Source organism: Astatotilapia calliptera, chromosome 3 (assembly GCF_900246225.1).
Source record: "Astatotilapia calliptera chromosome 3, fAstCal1.2, whole genome shotgun sequence".
NCBI lineage: Eukaryota > Metazoa > Chordata > Actinopteri > Cichliformes > Cichlidae > Astatotilapia > Astatotilapia calliptera.
The window spans coordinates 49,153,999-49,169,563 of record NC_039304.1 but is presented as its reverse complement, the minus strand read 5'-3'; the positions used below and the strand labels follow the sequence as shown (position 1 = coordinate 49,169,563).

Genomic DNA, 15,565 nt, shown 5'->3' with positions numbered 1-15,565 from the left:
TCAGTTCACTGTCAGTGGGCGGAACAACAAACCAGTTCAGACTAATGCTGTGTTTGATGCAGCTTGTAGACTGGTTCCTGTTTCCTGTGCTCAGTTTGGTGAACTGTGCAGAAACGCATCACAAAAATAGTGAACATTTTAAGCCTCTTTGAGGGTTAGCCCAGGCACTCAGAAAATCACCAAAATCATTGAAGCCACTCAGTCACAGGGCATTTAATATTGCTATAGATAAATAAATGCTATTCTGGATCTGTGCATGTTCAATACACATCTGTTTAAGATTTGTTGTTCCTATGGCAATGACCATTGAAAACATCACTTTAATATAGTATAACTTTTGAACAGACATATTGGCTACAGATCCCCAATCCCCAAGGAAACCTAAAAAACAAACTAGACTGGTCCCTGAATACAGATGAACTACTTTATAATATCTTTATGGAACGAAAACAACAACAAACACATCAGTACTGGAATTCTCCTCTCTTTCTCTGATTTCAAACAGAGAGACGCAGAAAATCATTCGGCCCTGCAGCCATCAGGCTTTTTAGTTCTCATACAAATAGCGGATGAGCTGTATCAGACTTTCCTTTGATAAATAAAGTTATTTTTTCTTCTCCTTAATGTTATTATTATTGTTATGTTTATTCATCTTTGGGATATTACTCTCCTCTTCCACCACATCTGAAAGGTGTTCTATTGGACTGAGATCTGGCGACTATGAAGACCATTTATATACAGTTAATTCATCTTCATATTGAAGAAACCAGTGCGAGATGATTTGAGCTCTTGTAAGAAACCATCACAACATGGGTACACTGTGATCGTAAAGTGGTGGACACCAGCAACAACACTCAGGTAGGCTGTGATTTTTTAAATATTCTCAGTTGGTACTAATGGGGGCAAAGTGTGCATAGAAATGCTCCCCTGCACCATTACGCTAAGATCTTTTCAGATCTACCAGGTTCTTCAAAAGTTCTTTCTCTGGCAACCTCAAATAAAAAGATGATGACAATTTCATAAATAATTATTAAGAACTTTCACAGTTAAAGCACTTGACCATAGATTTAAAAGTTCACTGTTACTCTTAGTTTTTTAACTTTAACTTTACATTTCACGTTTATGTTTGAGTGAACAAATAACTGCAGCCGTGACACCTATAAGTAAAAATAATGAGATTTTTATAACTGTTTGCAAGCATGTGAGACAGAGGAAGCAGCTCTCCAAATGCAAATACGTTCTTCAGAGCAGAAAGCATTGTGGGCCTTTGTCTTTCAATGGGCATTTTCATGCTTCTGGTTTGTACCTTTGATCACATATGCTGGTGTATGACAGTATAACCGAAGATAAATCACTGAAATACAACAATTGCACTCTCCCTCTGAAAACAGCAAGGTTTGCTGTTTGCTAAAATTTATTGTGAAACATTTACAAATTGTAGTTTGTGGATCAAAATTACTCACAACCTTAACTTGATCTCAAGTTAACTGTACCATTAAAATTAATGCATAACAGCCAATTTAAAAGAATTTAAAAAAAAAAAAAACACCTGAAAGGCATGTTTTAAAGTTATCTACTGTCCAGCCCAACATGCCTTGCATTGCAAAAGCAATTAATTAAGTATATGACCAAATCTTTGTTTAATGTATTTATTATTTTTAGCATATAAAATACAATCAGATAAAAGTGAGACACATATTAGTACATAAAACGTCATACTTCTCACTTGTGTCCACAAAAACAAACACAAATGAAAGTATCTTACTAGACAAGTAGCAATATTGCAGTAATTTTGCAGATGTTTGTCAGAATTATGGTGGTTGTCTTAAAAATGTTTCTACATATATGACTTTTATTTTGTTTTTTATTGTTTTAACTTCTTAAAGATGTCACAGCACATCATACACCTGCTGCTAAAAGCTTAAAAATACAGCATGCAAAATTCTTCATTGAGTATCCAGATGAATCATGATGTGATGTTAACTCTTTAGCTTTGATGTTTCTATTTTTCTTCAGTAGCTGAATCATTTTCTCTTGTGTCACAGTGACATTTATAGTTGGGCAACCATTAGTTAGCTGTAGCTCCGAGTTTCCTAAAGTGAAGAAGTCCCACAAAAAGCAGCAGCAGAGCCACCATCATCAGAGTGAAGACATTTCGTAAGATGAGGTAAATATGACAGCTGGGCTCTGAGGAGTGGTTGGTTACAGTTGCTGTGTGATGGGATGCAGAGATGATAGAAATTACTTTGTGAGACACAGTGAACTTTCAATGTGTTAAATGCATTTTGTATAACAGTTTGGAAACAATATTCAATACACTGTTGCTGAATTGACTGACTGATTGAATATGACTGTCTCTGCTCTGGTTAAATATCCCAAAAGGTTGATTGTGTTCATCTGGACGTAGCGTTTTAAATGGGAGAAATGTTTTGTCACTCATCCAAGTGACTTCTTTCTTCTTCTGGCTAATTATGTACTATCCTCATTTATAATATATCATATATGATATATATGACATATGATTATTTAAACAAAAGACTAATCTAGTTAAGGTGGCAGAGACAGCCAAAATCCCAGACTTATTGCTTTACAAGAGTCGTACATTAACCTTAAAATCACAGAATCTGAGACCATCTTTAAAATATAGTCCGTGTAAATGTGTCCTGTCCGCTTACATTTTTGCACTATAGCAATTGTTAATCAAATGTAATTATGCAGATTTTGTCACATGAATAAAAATGAATGGTTACAAAATACAATTTGACATCAGTGAACCAAGATTTTCACCCCTGTTTAAAGATAAATTGTTGGTAACATGGTTTTTACCATGAGTTTGTCTGACAGCATCCATAGATCTTGAATTTTTACTGTATTGATGGAATTTTTGTGTCATGTGGACATTAAACACTACTGTTTGTCACCTGTGACACTGAGCCAGCTCTCCGGTGACTGTCCACCTCCTGAGATGTTGCACTTGTAAAGTCCCTCATCTGACTTTGAAACTCTGTGGATTATCATGTATCCTGTGGAGCTGCTGTGAACATGAGCTCCATCTTTATAAAAATTAGAGGTGAAGTTGGAGGAAGCAGTTTTGTTTCTGCAGCGAAGAGTCACAGCTTCACCCTGCATCACAGGAACAGCAGGACTCTCCAGGACCACAGATCCAGCTGAATGACAAGAATCTGAGATTTATTGAAATTTATTTAAACTATGTTTGAAACAAAATGTTGTCCCGGTGCAAACTTACCAGTAACAGTGATGTTGATGCTGTCGCTTCTGTTTGCTCCTTTAGTCTTACACCAGCGCTCTCCACCGTCATCTGGATACACACTTTTTATTATGCACAATGATCCTGCTTTTCCCTGGTCGTTGTGACTGCATGAGTTTATTTTCCCTTTGGAATTATGCACAACTTCCCAATAAACAGCATCCTCACAGTAAAATATCACTGATTCATATTCAAAGAACTGCAATCTGTTTGGAGCGATACGAAGAGAAACTGCATCTGAGAAAAAGAAAAAAAAGAAAGTTTCAGACTTGTAATAAAAGTACTGTTTGTTAAACAATGAAAAAACATCACTTGCGCAAAATTACATGTTCACTAAAAATACTTTTTTTCCTACTATTCATACATTCATACGTTGTCTGCTCCGACAAACAAAAAAACCATGAACAGTGTTCAGATCAATGAGGAAACTTATGACACTCACCAACTTTTTGATCATGTGCACACAGCAGGATCATGAGGTTCATCACTGAAGAGACCAAAGAGCCACAGGTTACAAATATTCTGTTGAGTCCTACAGCTGCTGATAAATGTGTTTTAACATCTTATAAGTTGTACAACAAATTTGTAAAGACAAATTAATTATTAAATCTATGGCATTTAATAATTACTATTATTTAATGGTGGCTATAATGATTAATAAATAAGCTGAAGCTTATTTTTCATGTGGAAATAGACACTTACACAGTCTGATGCACGGAGCTGTGACATCCATGATGCTGTGCTGCTGACTGTGTGGACAACTGACAGTGAGCATGGGGGGTTCTACTGTGTGGTTTCTTTCTGCAGCTAAAGCGATGCTAAACAAAAATAGTTTTCAAAGAAGCTGCGTTGCATTCAAGTTACCCACAGTGTTTCAGATCACTATCTAAGAGAGTTACCCACAGATCAGGAGAAAAATACAGACTGCTTTCAGTGCAGTCATGTATAATTTCTCATGGTCACCTTCATACTTTGATGTACTAGCATGTTAACATACATTTAATAACATTAAACTCTTTATCAAAACTGAAAAAAGAAAAAATGTAATATTGACTTACTGATGGCTTCATTATTTACTGCAGATCATTTAAAAATATTATTATTAATGTTTACCGATAATTTAATTAAAGATCGGAGAGCTGCCCTTTTAATTTTTAATTATTTTTTAATTCTAAGCTGTTATCACGACTGCCTCACCTGCTATCACAATTTTTCAAATATAGATTGTTAATATTTTGTAGGGAAAAAAACAGCATTGTAACAAGTAGTATTATCCATCAGAAGGTTGTTCACCTGTTTCTTTGCTTGTAAAATTATTTGACCCAGTGAAACTCTTGACATTTTACCTGCATCTTAGCAGTTTTTCAGTCTGTTGATCCTTCTGTGGTCACCATAATCAAGATTTCATTGATGTGATGTGTAAGAAAGAGGAGGAATGCAGGCACATACTGAGACATGAGGGAGGTTTATTGTGAATAACAGAAAACAAGGCAGGGATGGCAAAAACAGAACTAAAGATAACCTGAACTGGGAAAAACTAAAACTAAACAGCAAACCTGGAGTAAATATTGTAACATTCACAAGAACCAGACGGTTGGGTCTCAGTTTGTCCATTTATTCGGCACATAAGCAAGCGGGTTGTTAACTCAGGGGAGAGCGCCCTCGTGCTACACCTCTCTTCAGCCTGGCACCCACACATAACACAGAACCCAGGTCCCCCCCTCCCCTTCCTCCACACCACCTGCAGCACAACCAAACATGAATCTTAAAGGAACAACAACAGTGTGCAGAGATAACCAACATGTCACTGTACAATAACACTTAACCATCGTTACAATATCATTAAAGATCTCTCTAAAATATATCATGTAAATTTTAAACCTTTGTGTTATAAAATAAATGAGGATATTAAAAGATGGAACTTAATACATATTTTTAAATTTCAAAATGAATATTTTGCCTAGGATGCTTTATCTGTCCCTAACACTCCCAGTTGAAATAACTGATAAACAATTTCAGGAGTGGGATAAAATAATCTCTAGGTTCATATGGCAGGGGAAAAGACCACGGTTGGCTTATTTGACTATTTTGTTTCGCTTAATGTGCCTTATAATCCGGTGTGCCTTATGGTCCGAAAAATATGGTATTATATCCCAGTTGGACAATTGTAACCCCTTGTCATGGTACTGAGTCTTTGACTCAGTGGTTTTTGGTTTTGGTTATTATTATCTTATGTTTCAGGTTAATTCTTGTTTACATGTTCTTTGCGGTAGGGTTTTGGTTATATTTTGAGCTCCTTTTGTTCTGTGTCTCTGTGTTTCCCCCGACTCTGTGTCTGTAAGTTCAGTCTGTGCATTTCCTGTTTTACTTTGAAGGTCCATGTCTCAGGTTAATGTATTCTCTTTTGTTTCCCTCGGTCTCTGTGTCTTTATTGTCTTTTGTATTTAAGGCCCTGTGTTCTCCGTGCTTAGTGTCGTGTCGTCACTGTCTCATCCCTGGAGCTGTGTGATTTTCCCCGTGTTTCCTCGTGTCTCAGTTTATCATTCCCTAGTTTAGTGTGATATTCTGTTTCGCCGTTAGGCCTGCAATAAAGCAGTGATTTTTGAGTTTAGTTATCTTTCCGTGAGTCTGCACTTGGTTCTTTTCTTGCCTCCACATAGCAATTCCATGACACTCTTTATATGTTGGAGTTAGTCAGACCTGCCTTGCAAGACTGCAGTTGGTCCAGAATGCTCATCTTCTGACACAAACTAAAAGTTGTGAACAAATTTGTTCACATGTAGGGGACATGGCAAACAGGTGGAAGAAGATGATCTGGTCAGACGAGACCAAAGTTGAACTTTTGGGAGGTAAATATTATATTGGAAAATCTGTTAGTGTATATAAGACTTTTTTTCTGTTTTTTATAAAAAGCTGATATGTCAGCAGAGCCATAGAACTGAAAAAATGTAAGATAAGAACTTCAGATCCTGAAGTGTGTGAGGACAGAGAAGGATCAGCTTTATTTCAGATTTGAAAGATAAACTTTATATTTCAGTTTGTGATGGTTCTCTTCTCTTCGTGATTACAGCAGCTGCCCTCAGATTCAGACCTCAGCACTACTACTACTACCCAGCACTGGGCACTGGTTTATTGCACTTTTTTTGCAATTTGTGTAATTACTATGCACTTAATGCATACATATTATTAAAATTTGGGCTATAATGGTTGTATTGATGTATAGCAACTTGAAATGCTCCCAAAAATGGCTCTACAGCATGTTAAAATATAATATAAGCTCTGGCAGACTTGGTTCTATGGTAGGTCTTAAAGGGTTAAACACTGAATGTACTCAGCTGCATGAAGAGAACATGAGATTTTCTTTGATACAATTAAATAAAATCTGATGAAGGTCAAAGTTTGTCACTTGTTGAATAAACAATCTGGAATTCTTTCACAAGGTTGTTTTTTTTGTTGTTTTTTTGTTGTTTTGTTTTTTTGCCAAATAGTGTGTTATTTACCATAAAGTAATTCAGAGTCATTTATGCAAGTAAATGTAACCAGAGAGTATATGTTTTTTAAATATATAACTTTCTATAGGACCAAATATAATATCTTTATGTACAAGTCCAGAGCCTCTGAGGATTATCTGAGTACAGTACAAAGGTTAAGCTTAAGTTTACTATCAGATTTTTTCGTGTGTTTGATGTAACTTTAAAAACAGAAGACTTAATTATTTGCTTGATGGTTAGGTATTCCCCTACAAATGGCCTGTATTTTTGTATAGCGCTTTACTAGTCCCTAAGGACCCCAAAGCACTTTACACATCCAGTCATCCACCCATTCACACACACATTCACACACTGGTGATGGCAAGCTACAAACTACAAACTAAACTCATCTTTGTAAACTAGTCAAACAAATTTCAACAGTTGCAAGGAAACCACACTCCGAAAACAATCACAATGAACCAGGGAAGAAAGAAGGATGTGGGAAAACAAATAAGTGAAGCACATCAGAGAAAAGTTACAATCACAGAACTAAATGAATGATTCTACAAAGATGGAGGGAAAGACTTTGTACACTGAGGAATTGAACGAAGGTGCAATCACCAATCAGAAAGGCAAGACTGATAAAAGTCATGCTAAACATGATACAGACTAAACAAAAATACTCAGTCTAAGCCAGGATCAAAACTCCGTATTGCCAGAACTACTGGAACTGTTAATAAAACCACTGAAAGAGAGTATACAATATGTAAAAAAAACCAAAAAAAACAATATATATATATAAATGAATATGACTTAAAAATAGACAGAAAGTGTTGCAAAAGTGTTTAAAGTTAGCTTCCATTAAACATTAAAACCGTGATTTAACCTCCTACCCGAATTCTTCCATGGAAATCATTTTTAATTTCTCTTTGATATTTGGGAATATTGGGACCTCATAAATGTAAAAACAAAGAATTGCCCGATTTTTTTTTTTTTACCTGATTTTTGTTTCTAACAAAAATGAGATCCACATATGAGGACATTCGTTTTTAATTTTTGATAGAACAGTGGCAGTAGAATGTCCACATAAGTGGATATCAGAAAAAATTTTGTTTTTAGGTCTAGACAACCCAAAATGTGATGTCCACATATGTTGACGCCAGGTCCTAGGAGGTTAATTTCACATCTGTAAAATTCTGCCCCCTACAGTATTTTTTTTTTCTTGTCACAAATGACATTTTTCTTTATTATTTCAAGTGTATAAAATGTACAGTCGTGGCCAAAAGTTTTGAGAATCACATAAATATTGGAAATTGGAAAAGCTGCTGCTTAAGTTTTTACAATAGCAATTTGCATATACTCCAGAATCTTATGAAGAGTGATCAGATGAATTGCACAGTCCTTCTTTGACATGAAAATTAACTTAATCCCAAAAAATCCTTTGCACTGCATTTCATTGCTGTCATTAAAGGACCTGCTGAGACCATTTCAGTAATCTTCTTTTTAACTCAGGTGAGAATGTTGATGAGCACAAGGCATCATTATGTCAGGCTGATTGGGTTAGAATGGCAGAGCTGACATGTTAAAAGGAGGGTGATGCTTGAAATCATTGTTCTTCCATTGTTAACCATGGTGACCTGCAAAGAAACGCGTGCAGCCATCACTGCGTTGCATAAAAATGGCTTCACAGGCAAGGATATTGTGGCTACTAAGATTGCACCTAAATCAACAATTTATAGGATCATCAAAAACTTAGAGGAAAGAGGTTCAATTCTTGTTAAGAAGGCTTCAGGGCGTCCAAGAAAGTCCAGCAAGCGCCAGGATCGTCTCCTAAAGAGGATTCAGCTGCGGGATCGGAGTGCCACCAGTGCAGAGCTTGCTCAGGAAAGGCAGCAGGCAGGTGTGAGCGCATCTGCAAGCACAGTGAGGCGAAGACTTTTGGAAGACGGCCTGGTGTCAAAAAGGGCAGCAAATAAGCCACTTATCTCCAAAAAAAACATCAGGGACAGATTGATCTTCTGCAGAAAGTATGGTGAATGGACTGCTGAGGACTGGGGCAAAGTCATATTCTCCGATGAAGCCTCTTTCTCTTTTTTGTGTTGTACTTGTATAACTATGCATGTGACAAAGAACCTTGACCTTGACCTTCCGATTGTTTGGGGCATCTGGAAAAAGGCTTGTCCGGAGAAGAAAGGCGAGCGCTACCATCAGTCCTGTGCCATGCCAACAGTAAAGCATCCTGAGACCATTCATGTGTGGGGTTGCTTCTCATCCAAGGGAATGGGCTCACTCACAATTTTGCACAAAAACACAGCCATGAATAAAGAATGGTACCAAAACACCCTCCAACAGCAACTTCTTCCAACAATGCAACAACAGTTTGGTGAAGAACAATGCATTTTCCAGCACGATGGAGCACCGTGCCATGAGGCAAAGGTGATAACTAAATGGGGAACAAAACGTTGAAATTTTGGGTCCATGGGCTGGAAACTCCCCAAATCTTAATCCCATTGAGAATTTGTGGTCAATCCTCAAGAGGCAGGTGGACAAACAAAGACCAGATAATTCTGACAAACTCCAAAAAGTGATCATGACAGAATGGGTTGCTATCAGTCAGGATTTGGCCCAGAAGTTGATTGAGAGCATGCTCAGTCAAATTGCAGAGGTCCTGAAAAAGAAGGGCCGACACTGTAAATACTGACTCTTTGCATAAATGTCATGTAATTGTCGATAAAAGCCTTTGAAACGTATGACGTGCTTGTCATTATATTTCTGTACATCACTCTGTACACACACAACACAGTCCACAGGACGCATTCAGAAGCTACCCTGCAGCTTCACTTTAATCTGCACTGGTCATTCCACTTTATTGTTATTGATATTTATATTTAAAAATGCAATACTGTAATTTTCTGCTGCTCATTCCTGTGCAATATCCCATCTGCCCCCCGTCATATTTCTTTTCAAGATTTTCTTATTTAATCACTAGTGTACATATATTTATATTTATAGATACATATATATTTAGTCATCTTTTCTCTTTTACCACATCTCTCTAATATTTTGCTCTTTACTATTTTTCTATTTTTTTATTTTTTTATTATTTTATTTGATTATATTTTCTTCTACTGTACCATGCTGCTGAGTGACTGCTGCTCATCAAACACATTTCATTGCAATGTTGACCCTGTGCTAACTTGCATATGACAAATAAAACTGAAAACAGAAACATCTGAAACAAAGATCTAAAAGCAGTTAGCAGCAAACTTTGTGAAAACTAATATTTGTGTCATTCTTAAAACTTTTGGCCACGACTGTAGACACAAAACAACACACAATAGGAGAAATATGCATTTCAACAAAGACAAAGTCACCACAGAATCTACGGATGGAGAAATAACAATGTTGTGGTTTGGTTGCAGTCATACATGCACATGTATGAGAAGAGCAATTTAGAAGTGATTTGTGTAGTTGGACTGACAGATGGTTTTAAGTTGGGAGTTCCATTACGTCAAGTTGAGTTTCCATTGACCTTTACAGACCACACTGTGTTCGGCAGTGGGCACAGAGCAGATGTTTATCAGTTATGTGCAAAGTGAAAAGAAGGATTAAAAAAGGTACAGTGAAACCCCGATGTACCCCATTTAACTTTTTTTTTTTAATTTTTAAAAATTCAAGTTATGAAGGCACTTAATGGCAATATTTCTGCCCGTGTTACGGCAAAGTGCCCGCGTAACAAAATCCGCTGACTCTAATTGGCTGAGCCCAGAATGCCCAGAATGCCTTCTGAATCATGTGACAACCCCTGGGCTTTCGTACTTGCGCTTCGCTGTTCCACTTGAACAACGTATTATTGTTGCAGTTAGCAATGAGTCTATAGCCTATCATTCACTCAAAAGGCAAGATGGGTTATGAAAATTTTCGACTTACGAAAGACCGTCAGGAACAAATTAATTTCAGAAGTCGGGGTTCCACTGTATTTGTAGAAACAGCAGATCATTTCATCAACAGTTCATTTCTTTTTTAAAAAAATGCAATGTTTATTTTCTTTTAGAACAAAGGTAAACTGTCTTATACAGCACACCACAAACATACAACATATTGGGTTTCCCAAGAACATTACCCCAAACCCTAAGTCCCTCCCCCCCCCCCCCCCCCCCCCCCCCACACACATCACGTTTGCAGCATAACCATGACATTTCACTGACACTACAGGTTAACATAATGAACAAGGAGAAGGGTACAATAGATCAGTGATTTAAAACAAAAAGAGAATAACATGTATTAACTTCCTATTGCACATTTCTGAGCAACCTTTTGGTCTTTCTAATTCCCTTTAGCCAGTTTTGGACTGTTTGCATGGGTTCCCCTAGCTGAGGATAGTTCTAAGTACAAGATATCTAAGAAGGCATGTAACCACTGTTTCACCGAGAGATCATGTGGTGGTAGCCACTTCTGAACCACTAGTTTTTTGGCCGCAGTTATGCCTGCCAGCCACAATTTGCGAGCTTTCATTGTCATTGGAAGCCTAGAGTCATCAAGCAGAAGATGTAGCAGTGGCTCGACAGGAGGACTGATATTTGTCAGTGATGACAATAACTTTATTACCTTGCCCCAGAATAAGAACATATCAGGACAGTCCCATAGAGAGTGCATTAAGGTTCCAACAGTAGCAGTCGAGCAGAATGTGCAGTAAGGATGAGACGTCATTTTCATCTGGAATCTCTTCTGAGGAGTTAAGTAGGTTCGACGACATATCTTATAAAGAATAAATTGGTGGCCAGGATTCTTTGATAACAGTTAATTTCTTAAGACTGTCACTATTAGCAGCAAAATGAATGAATCAGTGAATTGTTCATTAACTACATGAAGTATGAAGTATGTATGAAGTAGTGTGATAACTGGTTTCATTGATCTATTTCTCATCATTGCATGAACAGTTTTCTGTTTCATGACAGTTACATTTACACATAGCTGAACACAAGTTAGAAAGTCTGAGCTAGACCAACTTTCAGCAAAGAACAGCAGCAGAGCCACAGTCACAACTACACAGTCATACATACATACAGTCAGACATATCAGCCAATCATTGGCATTGAAATTAAACAATTGTATACGAAAATAATTGTTTTTCTATTTATTATTTCAGTTATTGAATATGAAAACATGAAAATCACAGGTCACGTATTTATTCACAAATACAGTATAGAGTCACAGATCATGATGCATCTGTTTCTATAAATACAGCAAACAACACCAAGAAATAATCAGTGAACTGTTAAGCAAACAGATAGATGATGCAAGAAGCATGATGGTAATGTAATTATGTCAGTCAGGCTCTGAGGTGTGGCCTCTCTGAGTCTCTGTGTGACTGGCTGCAGAAATTACAGAAACTAATGCCATAGTAAGACTGGCTGGATGTAAAAAATGTTTTTGTTTCCCCCCCAAGAGAAGCAGAATCAGTCAGAGAACTCTGTCAGTAAACAAAACACACCAATTAAGATTTCTAGTTGGAAGTGATAAAATTGATTGGGCAGAACAATCTCTTGTATCTTTACTTTAGAGGACAATTTAAAGAGGAAAATGAAATCACATATAATTGAAATTTTGCCACATGCCCACAGGCGCGGGAGTTTTAGAGTTTAATAAGGCTGCAGCACGTTGCAATACCAAGAGTAACCACTAGATTGCAGCAAGGCAAGGCAAGGCAAGGCAAATTTATTTGTATAGCACAATTCAACAACAAGGTGATTCAAAGTGCTTTACAGAGACATTAGAAACAAAAACAAATAAAAAGCATGATTTAAAATTGATTAAAACAAGCAAACAAACAAACTAACTAAACACACACATTTCACACCTGTTCGCGCGATCTGAACCCTTATCGTAAGGGGAGCTACAAGTCCTTCTGTGGACGAGCTACTTTCTATTTTAAATTCCCTGAATTTAAAACACTCTCTAGACCCAGTCTAGACCCAGTTGGGGAGCTACCCAGAGCTCTAATCCCGCACCTGTTCGCGCGATCTGAACCCTTATCGTAAGGGGAGCTACAAGTCCTTCTGTGGACGAGCTACTTTCTATTTTAAATTCCCTGAATTTAAAACACTCTCTAGACCCAGTCTAGACCCAGTTGGGGAGCTACCCAGAGCTCTAATCCCACACCTGTTCGCTCGATCTGAACCCTTATCGTAAGGGGAGCTACCAGTCCTTCTGTGGACGAGCTACTTTCTATTTTAAATTCCCTGAATTTAAAATACTCTCTAGACCTAGTCTAGACCCAGCTGGGGAGCTACCCAGAGCTCTAAACCCACTTAACAAACAAACAAACAAACAAACAAACAAAACAGTATATAAAATCAAAACAGATAAAATCAGAACAAAACAGTATATAAGATCAAAACAGATAAAATCAGAACAAAACAGTATATAAGATCAAAACAGATAAAATCAGAAATAGATAAGATCAGTAGTTAGTGTAAGTTTTGAAATTTAAGCTTAAAAGTGTGGATTTGGTGCTTTATTCAAATGCAGCTGAGAATAGGTGAGTCTTCAACCTGGATTTAAATAAACTGAGTGTTTCAGCTGATCTGAGGCTTTCTGGGAGTTTGTTCCAGATATAAGGAGCATAAAAGCTGAATGCAGCTTCTCCGTGTCTGGTTCTGACTCTGGGAACTGATAAAAGACCGGATCCAGGTGACCTGAGGGATCTGGAAGGTTCATACTGGGTTAGGAGGTCACTGATGTATTTTGGTCCTAAACCATTCAGAGCTTTATAGGCCAGCATCAGAACTTTAAAGTATATCCTCTGACGGACAGGCAGCCAGTGTAAAGACCTCAGAGCTGGACTGATGTGGTCCACTTTTTTGGTCTTAGTGAGGACTCGAGCAGCAGAGTTCTGAATGAGCTGTAGTTGTCTGACTGATTTTTTAGGTAGACCTGTAAAGATGCTGTTACAGTAATCAAGCATACTAAAGATGAATGCATGGACTAGTTTTTCCAGGTCCTGTTGAGACATCAGATCTTTTATCCTTGAAATATTCTTGAGGTGATAGTAAGCTGATTTTGTTATTGTCTTAATGTGTTTTTCTAAGTTTAGGTCTGCATCCATCACTACACCCAAATTTCTCGCCTGGTTTGTGGTTTTTAGATGTATAGATTGAAGTTCTCTGGTGACCTGTAATCGTTTTTCTTTGGCGCCAAAGACTATTACTTCAGTTTTGTTTTTGTTTAGTTGGAGAAAATTGTGGCATAACCAGTCATTAATTTCCTCAATGCATTTACCAAGAGCCTGTACAGGGCCTCGGTCTCCTGGTGACATTGTGATATATATTTGTGTGTCATCTGCATAGCTGTGGTAGTTTATTTTGTTGTTCTTTATAATCTGTAATCAGCAGTGGAAAGGTTTTCCTTCATTACATAATAATGCGTGCTCTTCCACAGATTATCAGTCATCACCAAAAGCGCTAAAGAAACTGCATTAGTATTGTATTCAATGTTCATATTTATAATACTCAACCAATGCTGGTGTATCAGTACAGGCATAACTGTTTACATAAACTCTTCACATGTTTACTTCATCCCAATTCCAACTGATATACATACCAAAGAAAAGAGTTAAAAATTAATCAGTGTCATGTCAGCCTCTACCTCACATGAACTGCTGAGCTTTGCTGTTTAAAACATATTTCTTGCATTTGAAGCATGTATAATGTATATTGTTACTTGGCCCTGGGACACATGTGTTGAATCTTTTTCTCTTTTCTATTTCAAAGCAGGAGATTAAGTGGTGATCAGCCTGACAGTAAGATAAGGCTTTGTTCTTAATGGCCACTATTGAGACTCCCCTGTCTCATCTTTGCAGGCTTAGTATTTAAGTATTTATTCTATAAAAGTTTATTTTGAAAACAGCTCCTGGAGGTTTTACTTTGTTCAGTGCCAACAGTCATTGATGGCAGAGAAAGTTCAGTCTTTAACTCATCTGGTTCAGGTATGCAATGCAATGCATAATCTAGGAAGAATACTACAAATAAATTAAGTCATAAATAATACAAAATAAATAATTAATGTGATGAAGCTATGGCTTCGCATGCCTCAGCATATGTCTGAATGCCTGCCTGACCAGTTTGTATTCTGGGTGGCTGTGTTTCAGGTGGTAGAGCAGCTCAGCTACTGACTGGAAGGTTGGTGGTTCGGTCCTTGGCTTCCCCAGACTGCATGCCAAGTATCCTCGGGCAAGATACTAACCCCAAGTTGCTCTCAGTCCATCAGAGTGTGAATGCTTAGATTGCACTTAAGTATAGAAGGAAGTGTTTGTGTGAATGGGTGAATGAGGCATGTTGTATACAGTGCTTTGAATACTCAGAGAGTGTAGAAAACCACTATATAAGAACCAGTCCATTTACCATTTCGGTACAGCCTAAGGCTGGCACATTGTTAAAATCCATATTGCACTTCATCATGAAGCATGCTGAAGGTTTTTATCCTTAAACTGATATTTGGCCTATTAATTATAAGCTTACTATAAATATTGAAGCAGAAAAGAGATGAACACCACCTCTCAGCATCTTAGTCATATCTACTTCTCACTTCTCAAGAGACACAGTTTGACCTACAAAATTAGCCTGTTTTCTTTGACTCGACTGAACAGTTTCTGCTGCAGCATGAAACAAGCCTGTGCACTAGACCACACATAAAGGCATGCTCAGTAGCAAACTTTGCAGGTGTATTTCACTGCTTACCACAAATTTGGTTCATCTGTTTTGGAAAACAAAGCAATGCGGCACATTTATATTAGTGGTTGACCACAGTGAGAACCTGCTGTTTACAA

General features: G+C 37.4%; 1 protein-coding gene across 1 annotated transcript; it reads right to left on the bottom strand.

The window, feature by feature from the left end:
* Positions 1-41: 41 nt before the first annotated feature.
* On the bottom strand, positions 42-4,001 carry LOC113015426 (low affinity immunoglobulin gamma Fc region receptor II-like). Its single transcript, XM_026157467.1, has 7 exons — positions 3,971-4,001; positions 3,711-3,755; positions 3,248-3,505; positions 2,922-3,167; positions 2,078-2,211; positions 667-718; positions 42-103 (listed from the first exon to the last, which is right to left on the bottom strand). Exons 1-7 carry the CDS (start codon positions 3,999-4,001, stop codon positions 42-44), a joined length of 828 nt encoding a protein of 275 aa, XP_026013252.1.
* Positions 4,002-15,565: the final 11,564 nt, after the last annotated feature.

Excerpts from the sequence above, each read along its gene's own strand:
- LOC113015426 (XM_026157467.1), bottom strand. The coding sequence starts at position 4,001 with ATGGATGTCACAGCTCCGTGCATCAGACTGT. Across the intron at positions 3,506-3,710 it reads TGCACATGATCAAAAAGTTG|ATGCAGTTTCTCTTCGTATC; the intron begins GTGAGTGTCATA and ends TCTTTTTCTCAG. Across the intron at positions 104-666 it reads AGATGTGGTGGAAGAGGAGA|TTCACCAAACTGAGCACAGG; the intron begins GTAATATCCCAA and ends GTTTCTGCACAG.